A 21,252-nucleotide genomic window follows, 5' to 3' on the forward strand; every position below is an offset into this window, starting at 1 on the left:
TGTGTTACGTGAACCCAGCTGGGCGAACAAACCGTGGTTGGCTAACCAGAAACAAGTCAGAATTCACAGCCCAGCAGCAAAGCAACAAGGGAGAGGGCCTTCTCTGTGGTGGCCCCCCCAATTATGGAACGATCTCCCCGATGAGGCCCACCTGATGCCAACATTGTTCTCTTTTCAGCGCTGCGTCAAGATTTTCTTTGCTCCCAGGCACTTAACCAAAAGCAAAAAAAAGAGGACCCCTCACTGTGAAACTGAGTGGCTTCAGAGAGGGCAACCAGGATGATCAGGGGTCTGGAAACAAAGCCCTATGAAGAGAGACTGAAAGAACTGGGTATGTTTAGCCTGGAGAAGAGAAGATGGAGGGGAGACATGATAGCACTCTTCAAAGACTGGAAAGGTTGTCACACAGAGGAGGGCCAGGATCTCTTCTCGATCCTCCCAGAGTGCAGGAGACGGAATAACGGGCTCAAGTTACAGGAAGCCAGATTCTGCTGGACATCAGGAAAAACTTCCTGTTAGAGCAGTACAACAATGGAACCAGTGACCTAGGGAGGTGGTGGGCTCTCCCACACTAGAGGCCTTCAAGAGGCAGCTGGAGAACCATCTGTCAGGGATGTTTTAGGGTGGATTCCTGCACTGAGCAGGGGGTTGGACTCGATGGCCTTAGAGGCTCCTTCCAACTCTGCGATTCTATGATTCTCTCATTCTATCTCTTCTCAATCATCCCAGAGTGCAGGACACGGACTAATGTGCTCATGTTACAGACATCAGGAAAAACTTCCTAACAGTTAGAGCAGTACAACAATGGAACCAGTTAACTAGGGAGGTGGTGGGCTCTCCCACACTAGAGGCCTTCAAGAGGCAGCTGGACAGCCATCTGTCAGGTATGCTTTAAAGTAGATTCCTGCACTGAGCAAGGGGTTGGACTAGATGGCCTTATAGACCCCTTCCAAATCTACTATTCTATGATTCTATGAACAGTAAGGGTTCCAGAAACAGAGGAAAACATGAGGAATGGAATTGGGGTTGTCAGGGATTTGTGTGTGCATATGCCAAAAGCCTCAACCCGATTTCAGCAAACAGTCTAGCACGGGGGTTAGAGTCTGCAGCCAACATGCCATGCTTATATGAATGCTAAACTTTTGAAAACTGAAAACGTGTATTACTGACCAAGTTGGAAACGGTGCATGCAATCCGGAGTCACCGTTTAATATTACATTTCTACGTTTTCCCTTGTTTGTATTCTTTCACGTTTATGACATGTTTTTGTCCTGGTCAATCAACAGTAACTTTGCTATATGTTTATTAAACATTTGCTGAACGTCCATTGACGCTTACTATGGGACTGCTGGCTTGGATCAATCACGTGGAGGCTTTTGGTATTGGTGGATCTAACCCCTTTCTTTCCAGACCCAGGCACTTAACAGCATAAGCTAACTGCCTTTAGCCTGGCTGAGTTTAAAAATTGCTTTCAACGTTAGCCGCTTCTATATTTTAATGGTTTTAAATTTTGCATCGTGCAAAAAGTGTTTTAACCTTTGCAAACCGCCCAGAGAGCTTCGGCTACCGGGCAGTATATAAATGCAATAAGTTATAGAAAATAAAAGCCTGCATTCCCTTCGGTGACTGCTCGTGATTAACCCAACCATGGTTTGTTAGCACATCTGGGTTCACACAACCCAACAGCCCATGGCTCAACCCAGCGCTGGTCCGGCTTGTCGTGTGGTATGAACCAAGTCTCTCTTTGCTACCTTCAACTCCCCGCTCCGCTGTTTTCCTCACGATCCATTTTGCAGCGGAAGGCTCGCAGGGCCCTGCGTTTACAGCGGAAATGTGGTAATTGCCGCGTCTAAATGCGCACACGGACGTCCCTAAAAAACGCCCACCCCGCCCCGAGCCAACGTTGGCAGCGTGGAGCGACGAGCGGGCCGCCCTCACCCCCAACTGGTTGGGCAGCTCCTTGGCGATGCTCTGGAGGAGGGCCAGCGTGGGCTTCTGGGCCGACAACAGGATCAAGCGGACGTTCCGGTCTCCGCGGAGAAGCAGCCCTTTCGCCAGCACCCCAACTCTCATGACCCCTTTCAGAACCCGGGGCGCGTCCTCCGTCTTCCTGTGGAAGGGAGAGGCAGGAAGAAAGAAGGAAAGGACCCATGAAGACTAGCGACATGGCCCGGGCAACTTAAAGCAGCCGGAGAGTTCTGCGATCTCCAAAACAAAGAGACCAGCAGAATATGAGCCAACAGTGTGATGTGGCTGCAAGAAAGGCAAATGCTATTCTGGGCTGCATTAATAGAAGTAGAGCTTCCAAATCGTGTGAGGTCCTGGTTCCTCTCTATTCGGCCCTGGTTAGGCCTCATCTAGAGTATTGCGTCCAGTTTTGGGCTCCACAATTCAAGAAGGACGCAGACAAGCTGGAGCGGGTTCAGAGGAGGGCAACCAGGATGATCAGGGGTCTGGAAACAAAGCCCTATGAAGAGAGACTGAAAGAACTGGGCCTGTTTAGCCTGGAGAAGAGAAGATCGAGGGGAGACATGAGAGCCCTCTTCAAAGACGTAGAAGGTTGTCACACAGAGGAGGGCCAGGATCTCTTCTCCATCCTCCCAGAGTGCAGGACTCGGAATAACGGGCTCAAGTTAAAGGAAGCCCTATGAAGAGAGACTGAAAGAACTGGGCATATTTAGCCTGGAGAAGAGAAGGCTGAGGGGAGACATGACAGCACTCTTCAAAGACTTAAAAGGTTGTCACAAAGAGGAGGGCCAGGATCTCTTCTCGATCCTCCCACAAGCCCCTCGCTCAATAGCCCGAGGTGCGGCGGGGTGTGTGTGTTAAACTGCCAGCCATTACCCTTTCTCTTCGCTCCCTTCCTCCTTCCTCGTGTCCTGCTCCGTCAGCCAATCCGAGACGAGCCGCAGGGCCCGCTCCGAGTGAGACACGGCCGTCTGAACGGCCTGGAGCTCGTCTTCCGTCGGGTAGATGCTGGAGTGTTTGGACATGATGTGACGGTCGTCGGAGGAGTTCGGGCGCCGGGTGGGCTGAAGGAGAGAAGACGGAGAGACTTTTAGCTATCTAGAAGGCGAGGGGAGGGGAAAAGAAAGAAAAAACAGAGGAAACGTCGTTCGCTTGGATGTGTTCCCATCAACCGAGACGCAGCGTGTGATACCCCGAATACCTCAAGCCTGGTGAGGGCTGATACAGGGTGTGGGGTAGATCCCAGGAAAGTGGGGTTAGGGAAAAATCCCCCAACCAAGAAGGGAGGGAACAGGAAAACCAGACAAATCCAGATTCAGTGACCATTTATTGAACTACACGTGTCGGAGGAACCTCACCCTCGACGGATCGAAGACGAGCTTCTCTACCCATCATCCACAACCAACATCTCTTATAACATCCCCTGCCCCTCCTGATGAGCCCCTCCTCCCTCCTCCCATCCCTTATGGACTGCAGAGTTATACATTTCCCATAAACGAAACTGTTTCTAACAGCTAAGCAACACATACCGTATTTCTTCGATTGTAAGACGCCGAATGTAAGACGCCCGCGAATTTCAGTACCACCAACAGAAATAAAAACCCCTAAGACACACCCGCGATTCTAAGACGCATCCCGTTTTTAGAGATGTTTATATGGGGGGGGGGGAAGTGTGTCTTAGAATCGAAGAAAGAGGGTAATATTTTGGCAACGATGCCTTGTTTATGTGACTTGGAAATATGGCAAGGTGGATCCCGGATCCAAGCCTTAGAAGCTGTGGTTTTGGTTACTGTGACATTTGACCAGGCAGAGTAGGGGCGTTCCTTGCAGCGGTAGAAAGTACAGAGCAAACTTGAGCAACTGCCAACTGCGTTTCCGAGGACTCTTGAAAAATGGAAAGGGTCGGGGAGGAAGGGGTCCGGTGGCTGGGTGTCATGTATGTCCCTACTGCTCCGGGGTTGGGACCAGAGGTCGCAGGGAGTCCATCAGAAACAGATTCTGATTCAGAAGTTGCCGAGCCAATGGGGGACGAAGTTCACACGGGAGAGTCTCCAGCTGCGAATGTGCCCCCTCCAGAGTCTGTCTCCTCAAGGCCAGATCCTATGCTCTCAGGAGACAGGGAGTCAACTTCCGGGGGTGAACATCCCAAAACATTACTGGATGCTAGGAATCGCCGGAAGTTAAAACGTTCAGCGAGGTCAGCACCAAAGCGACAGTCGGAGAGGTTGTGTGAGAAGGCGTCTAACGCTTCCTCCTCCACCTTGACACTTCGGACATTTGAAAAGCCTTTTCTTTCCATTGAAAGAAAGGGGGTCTTTTGGCCCACCCTAACATTGGGCACCAAGGGGGCACTCTCCACCCGGACCAGAAAGCCAACCCAAACCCGCCCTGGGGGAAGAGACAAGCCTGAGTTCTGGGTTCGGACGTCCTGCGAAAGCGGCCTTCCCCCTGCCTGACGCCCTCCAGGTGGATTTACTTCACCGGAGCCAGGTATTTCGGGGAGGGGGTTCGAAAAATGCCCCACGTCACCAACGAAAAGTTAGTTCTTAGTAACTGAAGTTTTACAGTGACCGTTTATGATCCTTTTCTAGTAGTTCTGAGAGTCCGGAACAGAGCGGACCACACCTGGGGCAGGGCCTGAAGGCAGGCCGTTCGAAACAAGGTACCCACCAAGAGAGGGGGGACGGGGACGCCGGGCCTGCCCATGAGGGGGGGAGGGTGCCAGTCCGTAGCCAGGTGCCTCCGCTGCTGCTCCTCCCAGTACAGCTGCTCTTCTTCGACCCGCCGCCAGTACATTTCCTCTTCGTAGCGCCTGCAGAAGAACGGGGCAGGTAAGAGAAACAGCAGAGAGGGAGGGGGGTCAGAGCAACCGCCCCCCAGGAAAGAGGCAGAGTGCAGGACACGGAATAACGGGCTCAAGTTAAAGGAAGCCAGATTCCGGCTGGACATCATAGAATAGCAGAGTTGGAAGGAGCCTACAAGGCTATCGAATCCAACCCCCTGCTCAATGCAGAAATCCACCCTAAAGCATCCCTGACAGGTGGTTGTCCAGCTGCCTCTTGAAGGCCTCGAGTGTGGGAGAGCCCACCACCTCCCTAGGTCACTGATCAGGAAAAACTTCCCGACTGTTAGAGCAGTACAACAATGGAACCAGTGACCTAGGGAGGTTGTGGGCTCTCCCACGCTAGAGGCCTTCAAGAGGCAGCTGGGCAACCCTCTGTCAGGGATGCTTTAGGGTGGATTCCTGCATTGAGCAGGGGGTTGGACTCAATGGCCTTATAGGCCCCTTCCAACTCTGCTGTTCTAGGATTCTATGAAAAAGAGGGCAAAGCCTCTTTCCACAAATAAAATCTTTGCATCCTGGGATGTTTCTCCCCCTTTATGTATTCCACGGAGGAAGGTGAGGAAGAGGAGGAGGGGAGGAAGGGAGGGAAAAGCCATCTGAGTCCTCCTCTACCAGTAGAGATTAACTCAGATGAAGACTCCCATGGGGGGGTTGTTTTAAATCTTACCCCACATCAGGGTTCTTCTGATTCCCTTGACCAAAAGAAGAAGAAGAGGAGTAGGAGGAGGAGGGGAGGGGAAGAGGAAGGGAGGAAGAGAGGGGAGAAGAAGGGGTGAGGAAGAGGAGGGGAGGAGGAAGAAGAAGAAGAGGAGGAGGAGGAGGAAGAGGAGGGGGAGGGGGAGGAAGAGAGGGTGAGAAGAGGGGGGAGGAAGAGGAGGAGGAGGAGGAGGAGGAAGAAGAAGAAGAAGAGGAGGAGGAGGAGGAGGGGTGAGGAAAGGGAGGGGGAAGGAGAGGAGGGGAAGGACTCGCCTCATTTCCAGGTGCCATCGCTGCTCCTCCTCTCGCCGCCTCTTCACCAGGGCCCGGAGCTGCTGCTTCTTCAGTTTCTCCTCGTGCATCTTCCGGGCTCGGTTGCTGGGCTTGATCTCGACCGGGAGGTCGGGGTTGACTTTCTTCTGCAAGGGTTTTTGACGGGCGTTAGGGCTACTAGGGACAGAGCGGGCGGACGGGCAGCGAGCCAAGCCGTCGCACGTTTCGCTCGGCATCGTCTCTACTGATCTCTTCTGGCGGGCCTGCCCAGTCGAACTGCCAGGTGCCTTTGACTCATGTATTCGTTTCATACGTTTTTAGTCAATTATACGTATTTTAGGGTGTTTTGTCTTTGCGTTGCACCCTGCCTCGATCCCGAGGGAGACGCAGGTCAGAAATAAAACAATATATTATTGTTGCTGTTATTATTCTGGGCAAGGGTGCAAAGCAGGCGGTGTGCAAAACAAAAACGTAACCCGCAACAGCGATCCCCTAATCAACGCTCAAACCGTCGGTGTAAAACAAAAAAGTTACCCACAGCGAGAGGGTAACAAAGAAATGAGCCTGAACCCTGCAAGTTGCCGTTTCCCGAAGAGATGAACCCGATTAACAAAGATGTGGACTGTTCTTCTACGCTCGGAATGAAACACCCCCGTCTGAAACGTTAGGAGAGACGCAGCTCAGCCTGTGCGGGGAATACGGAGCGGCACAGACCAAGGGTTTGACCTGGCACATTCCGAACTTCCTTTTCAAAATCGGCCCTCGAGAACGAAGATGGATTGATGTTTTAGCCGAAGGGCCGTAGTTCTGGGGAAGACCTTCGCTTCGCACGGAGGAGGCTCAACCCCCGGAACTGGGAAAGCCTCCCTGCCTGAAACCCACGGTGGAGAATCACGCAGGAACGACGGGATGGGCCTTCTAGACCGAGTCGGATCCTTGGGAAACAGAACCGCTGAGGGGGCGCTCCACGGCAAACGCACGTCCAAGCCCTGCTTCTCCTGGGATTCGCTTCGCACCCTTTGGAGAAGGGCTGCGCTTTGTAAAAATCAAGACCCGCCAAGCTGAAACAGGGCTGGCTCCAGGGTTAAGGGTGGGATGGGAACCCTCGGCAAAGTGCTGCCCCTTAGGCGCGCCTGGCCTCATGGCCTTCTTGGGCGGTGGCACTGCGTTCAGCGCAGAGCAGCAGAGGCTGAAACCCGCCATTCCCTCAACACTCTAGAGCAAGGGTGTTGAATCTCAGACCCCCCGGGCCAAATCTGGCCATGCGGGGTTCACCAGACAGCCAGGCCCCTTCCCCACACCCGACTGCCAGACATTTGGGGACGTTCAGATTTTGCACTCCCCCCTATTCTAAAAGATAGAAATGCCTCTCCTAAGGCTGAGCAACTAACGGTGAGGGCTTTGAGCTACACCTGCTGGTACGTTGGATATTTGGGCCGGGGCGTCCGCCCCTTGCATTTCAGCCCCGCCCACCGCTGGAATATGCCCCCCTTCTGAAAAAGGAAGCCCAGCCCTCCACCGAATGAGGTTATGTCTCCTGCCTGAGAGGAACGCTACGTCAAGGACACTGCGGGAAAACAAAATGGCGGCTGTCTGGCACTGATGAGAGCGCAGGGCAGGGGGCGTTGAAGCGGGGCCCAAGGTACGTGTAACCGGTGGGCCCTGCCAGAGTGTGGACGCCCCAGCGGTTGCCAGAGGACGCCCGTCCGAAAGCCAAATGCAGCCGGCCAGGCATTCGTTCAACCACCCCGGTCGCCTGGGAGCGTTGCCTTTCCAGACCTGACCTAAAGAGGGCGACCCTCCAGCCCCCTGGTGGGCCGTACCTTGTACTGCAGCCGGTGCCGGCGCCCCTTGAGGTGCATGTCCTTGGCGTTGGGGTCGTTGAAGCTGCACTCGCAGAGCTTGCAGTGAAAGCGGACCATCTTGCCTTTGTCGTTGTGAACCTGGCGAGGGGAGAAGGGGGAAGGATCACCGACGGCCCCGGCCCCGGAGGCAGCGCTTCATCCGGGCTAGAGCAGGGCAGCTCCAGCCCGGCCCGGCGGGAAAGCAACTCGGCCCAGAGCGACGCCAAAGAAACCGGGCACTGCGAAGCCTCCGTCTTGCCGGACCCTTGGTGCTCAACACTCCTTCTAAGAGCGGATCCGGGTGGTGCGTGACAACAGGATTGACGTCAAAAACGGGGCCACCGAGACACGAGGGGACGTTTTCAGCAGGCTTAGGGAACCCAGATGTGTTTGGAGAAGAAAGCAAGGGGGCAACTGAAAGTAACATTGACAATTCCAATTGCTACTCCTTCCTTCACATTTTCTTTCAGGGTTTCATTATTATACACACGAGTTCTTTTACATGCTTATTTTCACGTAATGACAAAGAAGTCAGATAGAATATTGCAAATCGGGAAACTACGCAGCATTGGAATTTACCTATGGCAGCTTGTAAAACACTTTGCAACTAAGATTGTAGTGCCTGAGTTTGCTTTCCTTTCCCCCCTCCTCCTCCTCCCTCCCAATACCCTTTCCTTTTGTGTCGTGTCTTTTAGATTATAAGCCTGTGGGCAGGGACTGTCAAGAAATACTTCTGTAAGCCGCCGTGAGAGCCTTTTTTGGATGAATGGCAGCATAAAAATGCTTAAATAAATAAATAATAAATAATAAACTGCTCCCACCCCCAGCCACAAACACAACCCAATGAGGAGTAAGAGCGCTGCAAAAGAAAGGAAAATGTCGAGGTGGAGGAAGACGAACGAAGCGCTTTGCTGGGAAGGGAGGGAGGGCTGGCCGGAGCCCTGGACAGGAACATACGCTGCAACATTTTGTTGCGGGTCTTAGGTATTAGAACCCCCTCCAAGTTCAAACCAAGGCTTCTTAAGAGGAGGTGCCCCCCAAGGGTGGAAAGGTAACCGCTGCAACCCCCAAAGAAGCAGCCCACGCCTTACCTCTTCCACGTAATCGTGACCCACAGGCTGCACGTCTAAGAGGTCTCCCAGACCGTCCCCGGAGCTGTTGAGCGGGAGCTGTTCCACCGGCGTCACCGCTTGGGCCGGCGTCCCCTTCGCTTCCTCCGGCTTCGTGTTCACCGCCTGAAGCTTGTTGGCTCCTGCACGGGAAGGGAGGCCCATGGGTCAGGCTCCTTCGCTCTCAACCGGCCACAATTTGGGGGAGGTGGTCCGCCTGGCTACTGACCAATTGGCCACTAGGGGAAGAGGGTTGTGGTGCTCCCTACACCACTGACGGAGGCTCAGCCTCTCACACCTGCAGCAGAATAAGGCGGTAAGAAAGGACTGTACCGCTTCCGGATGCAGGTGGCCAAAGGAACCGGCTTTTTGACAAACTCCCCCTCCATATTAAACAAACCAATTCTTCAAGAGATTAGTGCTTAGAATTGAGGTCGGCTAGAATCTCTCTCACTGACCTGAGTTAGCTTTCGTTGTCAGCACTTTTACTTGCAGGGATGGCTTTGTCTGTTTGTTTTAAAAAAAACTAGGGTGGGGGGGTATTTAAATATGCCCCCCATCCTAGGTTGCCCCAGAGGGCAGGGCTCAAACAAATGGGTGGAAATTAGGGGTTTGGGGGGGGGGGGGGGAACTAAAGCAGATTTTGGCTAAACCTCAGGAGAAACCTCTGAATGGCAAAAGCGGCCCTCGCAGAGGGTGAGTTGCAGGTGTTGAATCAGGGCCAGAGACTAGACTGAAAGAACTGGGCATGTTTAGCCTGGAGAAGAGAAGATTGAGGGGAGACATGAGAGCACTCTTCAAATACTTGAAAGGTTGTCACACAGAGGAGGGCCAGGATCTCTTCTCGATCCTCCCACAGTGCAGGACACGGAATAACGGGCTCAAGTTAAAGGAAGCCAGATTCCAGCCGGACATCAGGAAAAACTTCCTGACTGTTAGAGCAGTGCGACGGTGGAATCAGTGACCTAGGGAGGTGGTGGGCTCTCCCACACTAGAGGCCTTCAAGAGGCAGCCTGTCAAGATCATTTTGAACTGCAGGCTCTTTTTGATTATTTGCCTGCTTTGTGGAAATGAACGAAGGCTCAGGCGTCCATGGATCCTCCGTGCCCTTTCGACAGACTCATGTGACAACATTGACGTTAAACACTCCCCTCCCGTGATGCAATGGACCGTGGACCTTATGACGCCTTCAGTATTTGAACTGGTGGCATATAGGCACCTTTGGGGCTGCCCGTGAGCAACTGCTCAGCCACTGGGCGGACCCAAAACGCGAGATTAGATGAGCCCTTGATGACCAAGCAGGGCTCTTACGTTCTTACGACCCCCGTTGGGTTTGTAGCATTAGGATAGCAGGAGGAAAATGTCTCCCCACCCGCTTTTCTCCACTCCGTGCATCATTTCGTACACCTCCCTCCCGTCTCCCCTTCCTCGCCTGCTTCCAAAGCCACGCAACCCCACCTGCTGGAAGCTGCCCCCCACTCCTCTTTCTACAAGGCGAACCTGTAAAGGTGAGCTTTGATGCCAGGGGTTTCTTGACGGGCGCCGCCTTGCTCGAGCCGATGGCGCTGTTGGCCGTCCCGATAGCCGGCTTGGCTGGCGCGGCCGAGGACGGGGCGTGGAGGGCCTGTTTGCCGGCCGAGCCGTTGGCGGGGCCTGACGAGACGTTGACCAGCATGGGCTCAACGGAAGGAATGGGTTTCCCCAGCTTGGTGTGCAGCTTGAGAACCTGGAAGGTAACCGTGAAAAGTCACCTGGGGGGGGGGACGGGAGAGGCTTGAAAGAAGCTTCTTCAAAGAGGGGCGGGGTCCGGGAACTTCCCCACAGAGAAAAATGCCCAGACGCCAGCCTGTTACGGAGATACAGCCCAGGAGCAAAGGTGCAAAAGGATTAAGCAATCGGCCATTTCTGAACCCGACGAAGGAGGAGGCCAACTCAAAGAAAGGTAAAAAAGTTATTGTGCTCTACAGCAATGGATCCCAATTGGTGGTCCACGTAACCCACCCAGGGGGTCCGTGGCACCATTCACATATTCACCATTCATTTCTGAAGTCCACTGATGACGAATTCCTACCAGAAGTAAAATATAACATCCCTGAGCACCTGTGTGATTTAGCGACTAGCTTCAGAGGTTACTTCCCTGCACCTAATCCTGAAAACTCACGGAGAAGGAATCCTTTTGAATGTGGTGATGCGCAACTCACAACTCTCTCTGCGGAAGAGCGAGATGCACTTGTTGACGTGACTTGTGACGGTTCACTGAAATCATTTTTCAAAGAATATAGACTGGACCAATTCTGGGTGACGTTTTTTCCTGATTATAAGAAGTTAGGTGAAAAAGCTTTGAAACACCGAGTTCCCTTTTGTTCCACGTATCTTTGTGAACAAACGTTTTCGACGTTTTGTTATAGGAAGAACCAGCATAGAAATCGGCTCGATGTTGAACCAGATTTGAGATTAAAAGTAGAAAATACTGAACCGGATGTGGAAGGGATTGTTCGGGACAAAAAGAGGCACGATTTCTCCCATCACATTTAGGTTTAGTCGCTGCTAGACAGGTCATAAGTTGTTCAACGGTAAACTCGACATTACTAAAATTAAATTCGTCTTTGTATTCCTAGCTAAATCACTGTCATTTTTACGTGATAAAATCACAAATATCACAAATTTTACGGTCTGTTTTTTAGTATCCCTAAAATCCTTTGCTTATTAGGGGCTACCCCTTATTTTCTCCCAAAAATTGCTTCGCACAAGTAACTACCATAGAGTTAACATTTTTTTTTCAAAAGGAGGGGATCCATGGCTTGGCATTTGAAAAATAAAGGGTCCTCAGTACTTAGCTAATTGAGAACCACTGCTCTACGGATTTCGGAGAAGATGTCTGCTTCTTCAGGAGTTATAAAAACAAACCACTAAATTAAGCATAAGAGTGGTATCGTATACGCAACACCCTCACTCTTTGAAAGTGATGTGCGATTATAAAAAGGCGGCGTGCTCACGCTAGGAGCAAAAATATGGGAACAATGCACAGTATATTAGGAAGTGGGTATTTACTTTTAGAGTTTTTAAAGAAAATGTGGGATTCTTATGTAGAAAAGCCCCTAAAACTTTGTTAAAAAGAGCGAGGGTGTCGTCTCTACGACACTACTCTTACGGTTAATTAAATTGTTAATTTAATGGAGGCGTCTTCTCCAAAACGTGGAGAGCACAATCAATTTCCTTCCATTCTTTTGAGCGCCTCCTCCGTTGCGAGTCTATGGTGCCTTTCCGTGCACATCCGTGCCGATTTCTGAACGCACACACACACACACACACACCAAAATTGGCAGCATCCAGAGCAAGGGCCTCGTTGATCTCCAGAGAGGCCGGTGGGAGCATGCAGGACTCACGGGGACGTTCCCATTAGCCCTGACAATAACGCGGCCTGCCGCCCCACCCAGACTTTCCTGTTTTGTTTCCCCCTGCAGGTTTCCATCTCAAATGTCCCCATCAGAGGTCGGACGCCGGACGCGGCTGTTTCCCGGGCCACCGCCAGAATCGCTTACCTTTTGGTGCTTTGCTCCCCGGATATGGGCCACGTAGGCGTCCGCTCCCGTGCAAGAGACGTCACAGAGCTCGCAGTGAAGCTGGGTCTGGACCCCGCGAGGGCCGCTTCCGCCAGCCTGGCTTCCCGTCTTGAGGGCCGCCTCCTTCTTCTTGTGCTTTTGGCCTTCTAAGTGCTCTCGGTATGTCTAAGAACATAAGACGCGCTCTGCTGGATCAGGCCAAAGGCCAGCACTCTTTTTCACACAGTGGCCAACCGGCTGTCAACCAGGGACCCACAAAGCAGGACACGGTGCAACAGCACCCTCCCACCCATGCTCCCCAGCAACTGGGGCACAAAGGCTTACTGCCTTGGATACTGAAGGTAGCACACAACCATCAGGGCTAGTAGCCATGGATAGCCTTCTCCTCCTCCTCCAGGAATTGATCCAACCCCTATTTAAAGCCATCCAAATGGGTGGCCGTCACTACATCCTGTGGTAGTGAGTTCCATAATTTAACTATGCGCTGTGTGAAGAAGTACTTTTTATTTGTCCTGGATCTGCAGGCGAGCGAGCAAGACGGCAAAGAAGGAAGTGGATGCTCTGACCCTCCTCTCGCCCAGCATGAGAACCAAGCAGCCTGCCAGAGAAGAAAAGCCCGCAACTTCCCTGTGACCAGCACAGAGCTCCCCATCCTTCCTTTGCCCGCCCCCAACAGGCTTGTCGTAATACAGGCAGGCTGATAACTTTTACGGCCTTCCAGACTGAAACCCAACGTTTCCAGTTTACAGTATTATGTCTAGTTCTGTATCGTCGGCGCCTGAGCGTCCTTGCTTTTCCTTTGCCCTCCGTGCCCTTTTTTCCTTTCATGTCGTGCCCTTTTCCAGATCGTGAGCCCGAGACTGGCTCGTTTTGACTGATTCGCCGACCGGTCTTCCTGGAAGGAGAGCAGGGGCACGGAGGCGTCAAACGATTACCTAGGGCGCGCGAGCTCACCTGGGGACCGGCGCAGCTGATCTTGCAGATCTCGCAATAGTGGAGCTGAGGCTGTTTCGGGGGGCCTTTGGGCTTCAGCGGCTTGCTGGGAAACTGGGGCTTCTTGTTGTAGCCGCCCACGGCGGAGTTCGTGCCGCCGCCGCCGCTCCACAGGGAGCCCCCCATGGGCTTTGGCTGCTGCTGGGGAGGCTGAGGCGGGGGCTGCTGCTGGGGCGGGGGCTGCTGTAGCTGAGGCTGCTGCGGCACGAGAGGCTGCTGAGGGGGCTGGTAGTAGGAAGCGTTGGCCGCTGTGTAGGCAGCGGCGTCGTAGCTGGTGTAGTTTGACCCTGCAGGCAGGAGAGAGGAGAAGAAGAAGGGGAAGGTCGCTCCCATCAATATTTTTCTTCTTGAGCAAAGCGGACCCCGTGGCCCCGTCGGAGGAATCCACCTCAGGAGAGGAGCCATTGCTCTCAGGAACGAAGATCACCGCAAAACCACCCCCGACAGACAACCTGGAGGAGCCTCGGCCCTTGGGGGAGACGCCCCGTCCTCACAAGAAGTGGGCGACTCCATCTCGGCAGCCGAACGACCCCCTAACACACACACACACACACCAAGCGTAGCCGTGTCTCAAGAGGCAGGCCAGGGGAACCCCGGCAAGGAGGAGGACCCGTTCCCAAAGGACAGTAACAAACTCCTCATGAGGAGGCCTTCTGACACAGGCCTCCGATGTAATGCAGCTGAGCCCTGGGTGGGGCTTTGGAAGCTCTGGCTATATGAGTTTTCAGCTGGAACTCGCTAGCTGCTGGTGCTGACCCTGGACCCCTGCTAGAGTATTTATTTATTTATTACATTTTTATACCGCCCGATAGCCAAAGCTCTCTAGGCGGTTCACAAACATTAAAACCATGAAGAGCATAAAAACAACCTACAATTTAAAAAACACAAATACAAAACACAACCAGGATAAAACCACGCAGCAGAAATTGATATAAGATTAAAATACAGAGTTAGAACAGTAAAATTTAAATTTAAGTTAAAATTAAGTGTTAAAATACTGAGAGAATAAAAAGGTCTTTAGCTGGCGACGAAAGGAGTACAGTGTAGGCGCCAGGCGGACCTCTCTGGGGAACTCATTCCACAACCGGGGTGCCACAGCGGAGAAAGCCCTCCTCCTGGTAGCCACCTGCCTCACTTCCTTTGGCAGGGGCGCACGGAGAAGGGCCCCTGTAGATGATCTTAGGGTCCGGGTAGGTACATATGGGAGGAGGCGTTCCTTCAAATAACCTGGCCCCAAACTGTTTAGGGCTTTAAATGTCAATACCAGCACTTTGAATCGGGTCCGGACCTGGACTGGCAGCCAATGAAGTTGTAAAAGGACTGGCGTAATGTGATCTCGCCGGCCAGTCCCTGTTAGTAAACGGGCTGCCCTGTTTTGTACCAGCTGAAGCTTCCGGACCGTTTTCAAAGGCAGCCCCACGTATAACGCATTGCAGTAATCCAAACGAGAGGTTTATCAGAGCATGGATCCCTGTAGCTAGGCTATCTCTGTCCAGATAAGGACTAGACTATTCAAATGTATGGTAATATTTATTGTGAGCTGCTGAGGGGTTTTATTATATTCAGCAGCATACAGCTATCCCAAATAAATAAGTAACAACCAATAATGGTAGTAGTTTGGACTGCATTTGTGTTTGACTGGCAACGTTCTACTCTTGAGCTTTGCCTGAATTCTCCTGCGCCAAGCCGCCCTCTCGCTGGGACTGATAAAACGGTGTTCGCCCCTTTTGCTGGTCCGCTGACTTGCTAACAGATTTGCCCTCTATTTGGCCCTAAGCCGGACACAGGATCAGGAAAGGCAGTCGGGAGGGAAAGGGGGGGAGGGAGAAAGAGACGCCTCCATGAAGCGCTTACCAGAGTATGAAGCAGGAGAAGAGTTGTACGAGGAAGAGGCGTAGGAGGAGGTTGGGGTGTACGACTGGACGGAGGGAGCCGCAACGTTTTGCTGGCCCGTTGTGGCAGTCGGATAAGTACTGTAGTTGGATGAAGAAGTGTTTACCGCTTGAACCGGCTTCACAGGCGTCACTTGCCTCTGGGGCTGGGTCTGACTGTACGCTGACGCCGGCTGGCTGTAGCCGCTCTGGGAGTCTACAAACGAGAGAGAACAGTTGCTAAACGCCGGCAGGAGGTGGGCTGCCCACGGCTCCACAGGGCCCAACAAGTTGTATCCACCACAGCCGTTCCTCAAAAGAAAGAGAGCTCGGCTCAGTTGCATTCTCCAGTCTTAGGCTGTCGTCGCCTGTCTGAACCAATTTCAAGACAGTTTGTCGTGTTTCTCAAAACTTCCAGCCTTCTTGGGAGATAAATAATGAGGCTTGCTAAGCAATCGACGCTGAAGAGAGTTTAATCTCTAGGAACTTTCCCCCTAAGGCAAAACTATGCAAACTAAGCGAGACAATTGTCCTTTCAAGAAGAATGGAGAGCCCTTTCCGAAGATGCGTTAACTTCAGAGAGACTAGTTCTGAGGCAGCTTCTGATGGGATGCTAGCCAGGCTGACTTTCTCTCGCCTTCCTTTCGCTCCGCCCGTTTTAATCTGCGGCGTACTCTAGGATCGGCTAACCTCTCCGTGTTCTCCCCTTCAGAAGAATATTGGCTTCCCACTGACTGTGTATTGTTTGCCCTTGAGGAGATAAACTCTGGAGAAGATTCACTCCCAGCTGGTGAAGAGCCCGTGAGAGCTTTCTCCCCCACTGGTACAGGCTGGCCTGTTTCTGGTGCCGACTCCTCTACTTCAGAGTCTGATTCTGATTGATCACCTGAAACACCTTCTTCCAACTCAGGGGGAGCAGAGCTAGACGTAACACAGTTTTAATTCCGATGGCTTGCGACACAGGAACCCCTGTCCGTTCCTGTTTGGAGCTGGGACTCCGAACAGGAACGCCGGGGAACCTCTCAAGAGCCAATTAGTGAATTGTAACTTCCTAAAAGAGGTGAGAACCTCTTTCAGGAAGTTACAATTCACTAGTTGGCTCTTGTGAGGATCCCCGGCGCTCAATCTAGCTTCAAAGCACTGTAACTTTGAGGCAGCAAAAAGCCTTCCAGCTGCAGCCCAGCGGCTCAAAAGCTGACTTCCTAACAGTGCAGCCCTCTACATACCCCAACCGGTCACCCTTCAGTTGTGTTGGGACTGCAACTCCCATAATTCCCAGCTGGCTTAACGAGAACAAAGTCCCACTGCTAAGAGTGCATACAGGAAACTTCTCACAGGGGTAGGCAGGAAGTAGACCTGTGTCTACTGGTAAGATTGCATAATTTGCAGTAGCTACAAAGCTATCAAGGTCTTGTTGCTGACATTCAAAGCCCTAAACAAAGGTATCCAAACGACAGCCTTCCCCTGAATACGAGAAATCGCCCCCCGAGATCTTCCAAATCGCCTCCTCGAGATATTTATTGGTTGTCCCATCACCCACAATGCATCGCCACGGAACAACACACCAGCGGGCCTTCTCGGAAGTGTCACCCACCCGCTGGAGACCTCTCTGAGAGGCGGAAACGGTGGGTGAGATTTAAACGCCTAAAGAAAACATATGCTTCCATTCAGGCTTTCTCTGACTTGCAATTGGTTATGAGGCTGCCCCATTCTACTGCTTTCGCTGTTCAAATGTGTTTCGGGGATTTATTACTTTCACGTTGGTTTTGGTATCATAATATCAACCGCTTAGGGATCTCAGGGTATCAAGCAGTGAAGAAGTCGGGTAAACAAAATCGACCAACCGGCATTTTTGACTTCCAGCTGCTTAACCGTGACAAAATGCCCTCAACTACCACCCTTAAATTATACTGTTGAAACGCAGAAAGCTTGGTTGGAACCAGGAGTGGATGTGGAAAGATTTGGAGGTGACATTCAGTGTTGGGGCTCAGAGCAAACTCCTGGGCTCAGAATTCCTTAAATTCTGAGAGTGTGGTTGCTGGATCTCAGGATTATAGTAGTAACCCGACTGCATTAATAGAAGTATAGCTTCCAAATTGTGTGAGGTATTGGTTCCTGGTTAGGCCTCATCTAGAGTATTGCGTCCAGTTCTGGGCTCCACACTTCAAGAAGGACGCAGACAAGCTGGAGCGTGTTCAGAGGAGGGCAACCAGGATGATCAGGGGTCTGGAAACAAAGCCCTATGAAGAGAGACTGAAAGAACTGGGCATGTTGAGCCTGGAGAAGAGACGGTTGAGGGGAGACATGACAGCACTCTTCAAATACTTAAAAGGTTGTCACACAGAGGAGGGCCAGGATCTCTTCTCAATCCTCCCAGAGCACAGGACACGGAACAACGGGCTCAAGTTAAAGGAAGCCAGATTCCAGCTGGACATCAGGAAAAACTTCCTGACTGTTAGAGCAGTACGACAATGGAATCAGTGACCTAGGGAGGTGGTGGGCTCTCCCACACTAGAGGCCTTCAAGAGGCAGGTGGACAACCATCTGTCAGGGATGCTTTAGGGTGGATTCCTGCATTGAGCAGGGGGTTGGACTCGATGGCCTTGTAGGCCCCTTCCAACTCTGCTGTTCTATGAGTCTCTGATTCTACCTTGCAAGCCTGAAACCTGCCCCAAGACAGACACCCACCCGCACCCCCCAACCCACTTCCCAAACTTCCCCAGAACGCTCCAGCCCGCCCCCAGCCCGCCTCTTTCATCGGCAGCTCCACTTACCAAGTGCTCCCGCCAGCCTCTGAACATGCCAGCACCATAAATTACTTGCGCATTTGAACTCCCCGATAACTCACTCGAGTGGTAGTACGACTCCGTGGCCACGTGCTGCGACGGCGTGGCCACCGCCTGGTAATACGGTTTGGCCTCGTAGGCGCTGGCGGTCGGTGATCGGCCATAAGTGTAGCCATCCTGCTGCAACAACAACGCAGGGAATCAGCGGCGGGCAGAATCCGCCCCTCTCAGGTTTGGGTTCGCCATTGGTTATTTATTGATTGATTGCATTTATATCCCGCCCCATAGCCGAAGCTCTCTGGGCAGTTTACAAAAGTTAAAAACAGTGAACGTTAGAAACGGCATACAAATTTTAAAACCACCAGAAACATAAAACAGTATAAAAACAACGGTATCCATTTAAAGACAACAATTCTGGGGTCCGTTAAAACACAAACGAACTTAGCGTTGTTAAATGCTGTTCACTGCCTGGGAGAAGAGAAAAGTTGGGAGCTGGAGTTTCCGAACAGTCTTCAAAGGCAGCCCCACATAGAGCGCGTTACAGTCATCCAATCGGGATGTCACTAAGGCACGGTTGGACTACTGCAACCTTCTTCTCTCTGGCCTTCCTTCTTCTCACGTCAGTCCATTGGTTTCTGTTCACCACTCTGCTGCTAAGATCATCTTCTTGGCTCGCCGCTCTGACCATGTCACTCCGCTTCTGAAATCTCTTCATTGGCTTCCAATTCACTTCAGAATCCAATATAAACTTCTCTTGTTGACCTTCAAAGCTTTTCACGGTCTAGCTCCTTCCTATCTCTCCTCTCTCATCTCACACTATTGCCCCGCTCGTGCTCTTCGCTCCTCTGATGCCATGTTTCTCGCCTGCCCAAGGGCCTCTACTTCCCTTGCTCGGCTCCATCCATTTTCTTCTGCTGCCCCTTATGCCTGGAACGCTCTTCCAGAACATTTGAGAACTACAACTTCAATCGCAGCTTTTAAAGCTCAACTAAAAACTTTTCTTTTTCCTAAAGCTTTTAAAACTTGATGTTGTGCAGACTTCTACTGTTACTTTCTACTGTTAGTTTTTCCCTACCCTGTGCCTGCTTACCCTACCCTGTACCTGTTTGCATTCTCTTCCCCTCCTTATTGTTTTACTATGATTTTATTAGATTGTAAGCCTATGCGGCAGGGTCTTGCTATTTACTGTTTTACTCTGTACAGCACCATGTACATTGATGGTGCTATATAAATAAATAATAATAATAATAATAATAATAATGTGTCACCGTGGCCGGTCTGACATCTCTAGCTGGTGCACTAGCTTTAACTGTGCAAATGAACTCCTGACCACTGCCGAAACCTAGAGGCTCAGGGCTGAATCCAGAAGTACACCCAAGTTGCGGACCTGTGTCTTCAGGGGGAGTGTGAAATTGCTGAAAGATGACACCCCCCCCGCCGGCCTTAAACAAACAAAGTAACAGATGCAGGGAAACCGGTCAACTACCTGATAGTTCTGAGCAACGGCAGGCTGTGCGGTGGGCTCCGGTTGCCGCGTCCCGTAGCCGTAGTCTTGCGTTGAGGGGGGCTGGTAGCCTCCGTAGGCCGCAGACGCCACCACCGGCCGGGCAGCCTGCACCGCAGGGGTGTAGGCGGGTGCCACTGCGTGGTCCACCCCCGGGGTCTGCTGGACGGTGTAGCTTGTGGCTGCGGGAGGGTGGGAATAAGCTGGAGCGTGCTGGGCACTGGAAAAGAAGGCGGAAGGAGGGTAAAAGAAAAGAGAGTGGACCAAGCCAAATGCAAAAGCGCAAACTTTCTTTTTTTAAAAAAAAACCACAAGTAGGTAAAACCATCAAGGAGGTTAACGGAGCCGATAAAAAAAATGACAGCCGCTTGGCCAGAGTGTAATATTTACAGCGGCCAGCTGAAAGTCAACAAAGATGCACCATGTACATTGATGGTGCTATATAAATAAATAATAATAATAATAAGAAGAAGAAGAAGATGATCTCACTGGGGAGCGCGTTCCATAACCAAGGGGACACAACTGAGAAGGCCCTGTTCCTCGTTGCCATTCTCCGAACATCTCTCGGAGGAGGGCCGGCGACGTGCCTCACAGTGTATGGATAAGTTCATACGGAGAAAGATACTCTGTCAAGAATTTTGATCCTCCTCCATGTAATTTATTTATTTATTTATTGCATTTTTATACCGCCCAATAGCCGAAGCTCTCGGGGCGGTTCACAAAAATTAAAACCACAATAAAACAACCAGACAGGTTAAAAGCACAATGACAAAATAAAGGTATAAAAAGCACAACCAGGATAAAAACCACGCAGCAAAGTTGATATAAGATTAAAATACAGAGTTCGAACAGTAAAATTTAAATGTAAGTTAGAATTAAGTGTTAAAATACTGAGAGAATAAAAAGGTCTTCAGCTGGCGACGAAAGGAGTACAGTGTAGGCGCCAGGCGGACCTCTCTGGGGAGCTCATTCCACAACCGGGGTGCCACAGCGGAGAAGGCCCTGCTCCTAGTAGCCACCTGCCTCACTTCCTTTGGCAGGGGATCACGGAGAAGGGCCCCTGTGGATGATCTTAAGGTCCGGGCAGGTACATACGGGAGGAGGCGTTCCTTCAAATAACCTGGCCCGAAACTGTTTAGGGCTTTAAATGTCAATACCAGCACTTTGAATCGGGCCCGGACCTGGACTGGCAGCCAATGAAGCTGGAAAAGGACTGGCGTAATAAGGCTTTATAGGTCAAAAAAAGCACCGCGAACTGGGCTCAGTAACGTACAGGCGGCCAACGAAAGCGGGTCGGAGCCAGCGTTACATGCCGAGACGTCCTGGTTCTCACCGGCCACCAAATTTCGCTCAAGCCGCAGTTTCTAAACTTTTCTTCATGGGCCCTACGTGGAGCACGTCACAGTAATCCGCCTGAAGGTTACTATAGCGTAGACTGCTGAAGGCAGATCATCCCTGTCCGGAAAGGGACAGAGCTGAGCTGCCAACCCAACCTCCCAGAAGCCCCTCTGTGCCACCTGAGCCTCAGGTGACAACGACGGCTCCAGGCTGACCCCCCCCCCAAGCTACAAAAACGCTCCTTGCGGAAGAGTGCAACTCGATCTGGAACAGGTTGATTGTTCTGTAAAATTCCACAAACGAGGCCGGGCGGTCGCTGGCGAAAAGCCTCATCTGGAAGCACCTTAAGTTTTTATTTTTATTTTCCCCTATGAGAAGCTGAAACGACCTGGAACCACGTAAAGTAAATCGCAGACGGCCAGGCGGGCTTGGATTTGGGAGCTTTCCCAACTGAAAAACCGC

The 21,252-nt window shown here is 51.7% G+C and overlaps 1 protein-coding gene across 3 annotated transcripts in view; it reads right to left on the reverse strand.

The window, feature by feature from the left end:
• Positions 1–21,252, reverse strand: part of ZFR2 (zinc finger RNA binding protein 2) — a 39,504-nt gene that overhangs the window by 11,156 nt on the left and 7,096 nt on the right. For 2 of the 3 annotated variants that reach the window (XM_063146925.1, XM_063146923.1), the window contains exons 2-13: positions 19,435–19,672; positions 18,011–18,128; positions 15,146–15,379; positions 13,253–13,578; positions 12,278–12,463; positions 10,236–10,461; positions 8,718–8,878; positions 7,606–7,725; positions 5,783–5,928; positions 4,639–4,780; positions 2,845–3,032; positions 1,939–2,110 (exon numbers count right to left, since the gene is read on the reverse strand). In XM_063146925.1, the coding sequence (XP_063002995.1) occupies positions 1,939–2,110; positions 2,845–3,032; positions 4,639–4,780; positions 5,783–5,928; positions 7,606–7,725; positions 8,718–8,878; positions 10,236–10,461; positions 12,278–12,463; positions 13,253–13,578; positions 15,146–15,379; positions 18,011–18,128; positions 19,435–19,672 (2,257 nt within the window). The remainder of the gene's footprint in view (positions 1–1,938; positions 2,111–2,844; positions 3,033–4,638; positions 4,781–5,782; positions 5,929–7,605; positions 7,726–8,717; positions 8,879–10,235; positions 10,462–12,277; positions 12,464–13,252; positions 13,579–15,145; positions 15,380–18,010; positions 18,129–19,434; positions 19,673–21,252) is intronic. The other variant, XM_063146924.1, reaches the window with a different exon arrangement.

Source organism: Elgaria multicarinata, chromosome 23 (assembly GCF_023053635.1).
Source record: "Elgaria multicarinata webbii isolate HBS135686 ecotype San Diego chromosome 23, rElgMul1.1.pri, whole genome shotgun sequence".
Classification (NCBI taxonomy): domain Eukaryota; kingdom Metazoa; phylum Chordata; class Lepidosauria; order Squamata; family Anguidae; genus Elgaria; species Elgaria multicarinata.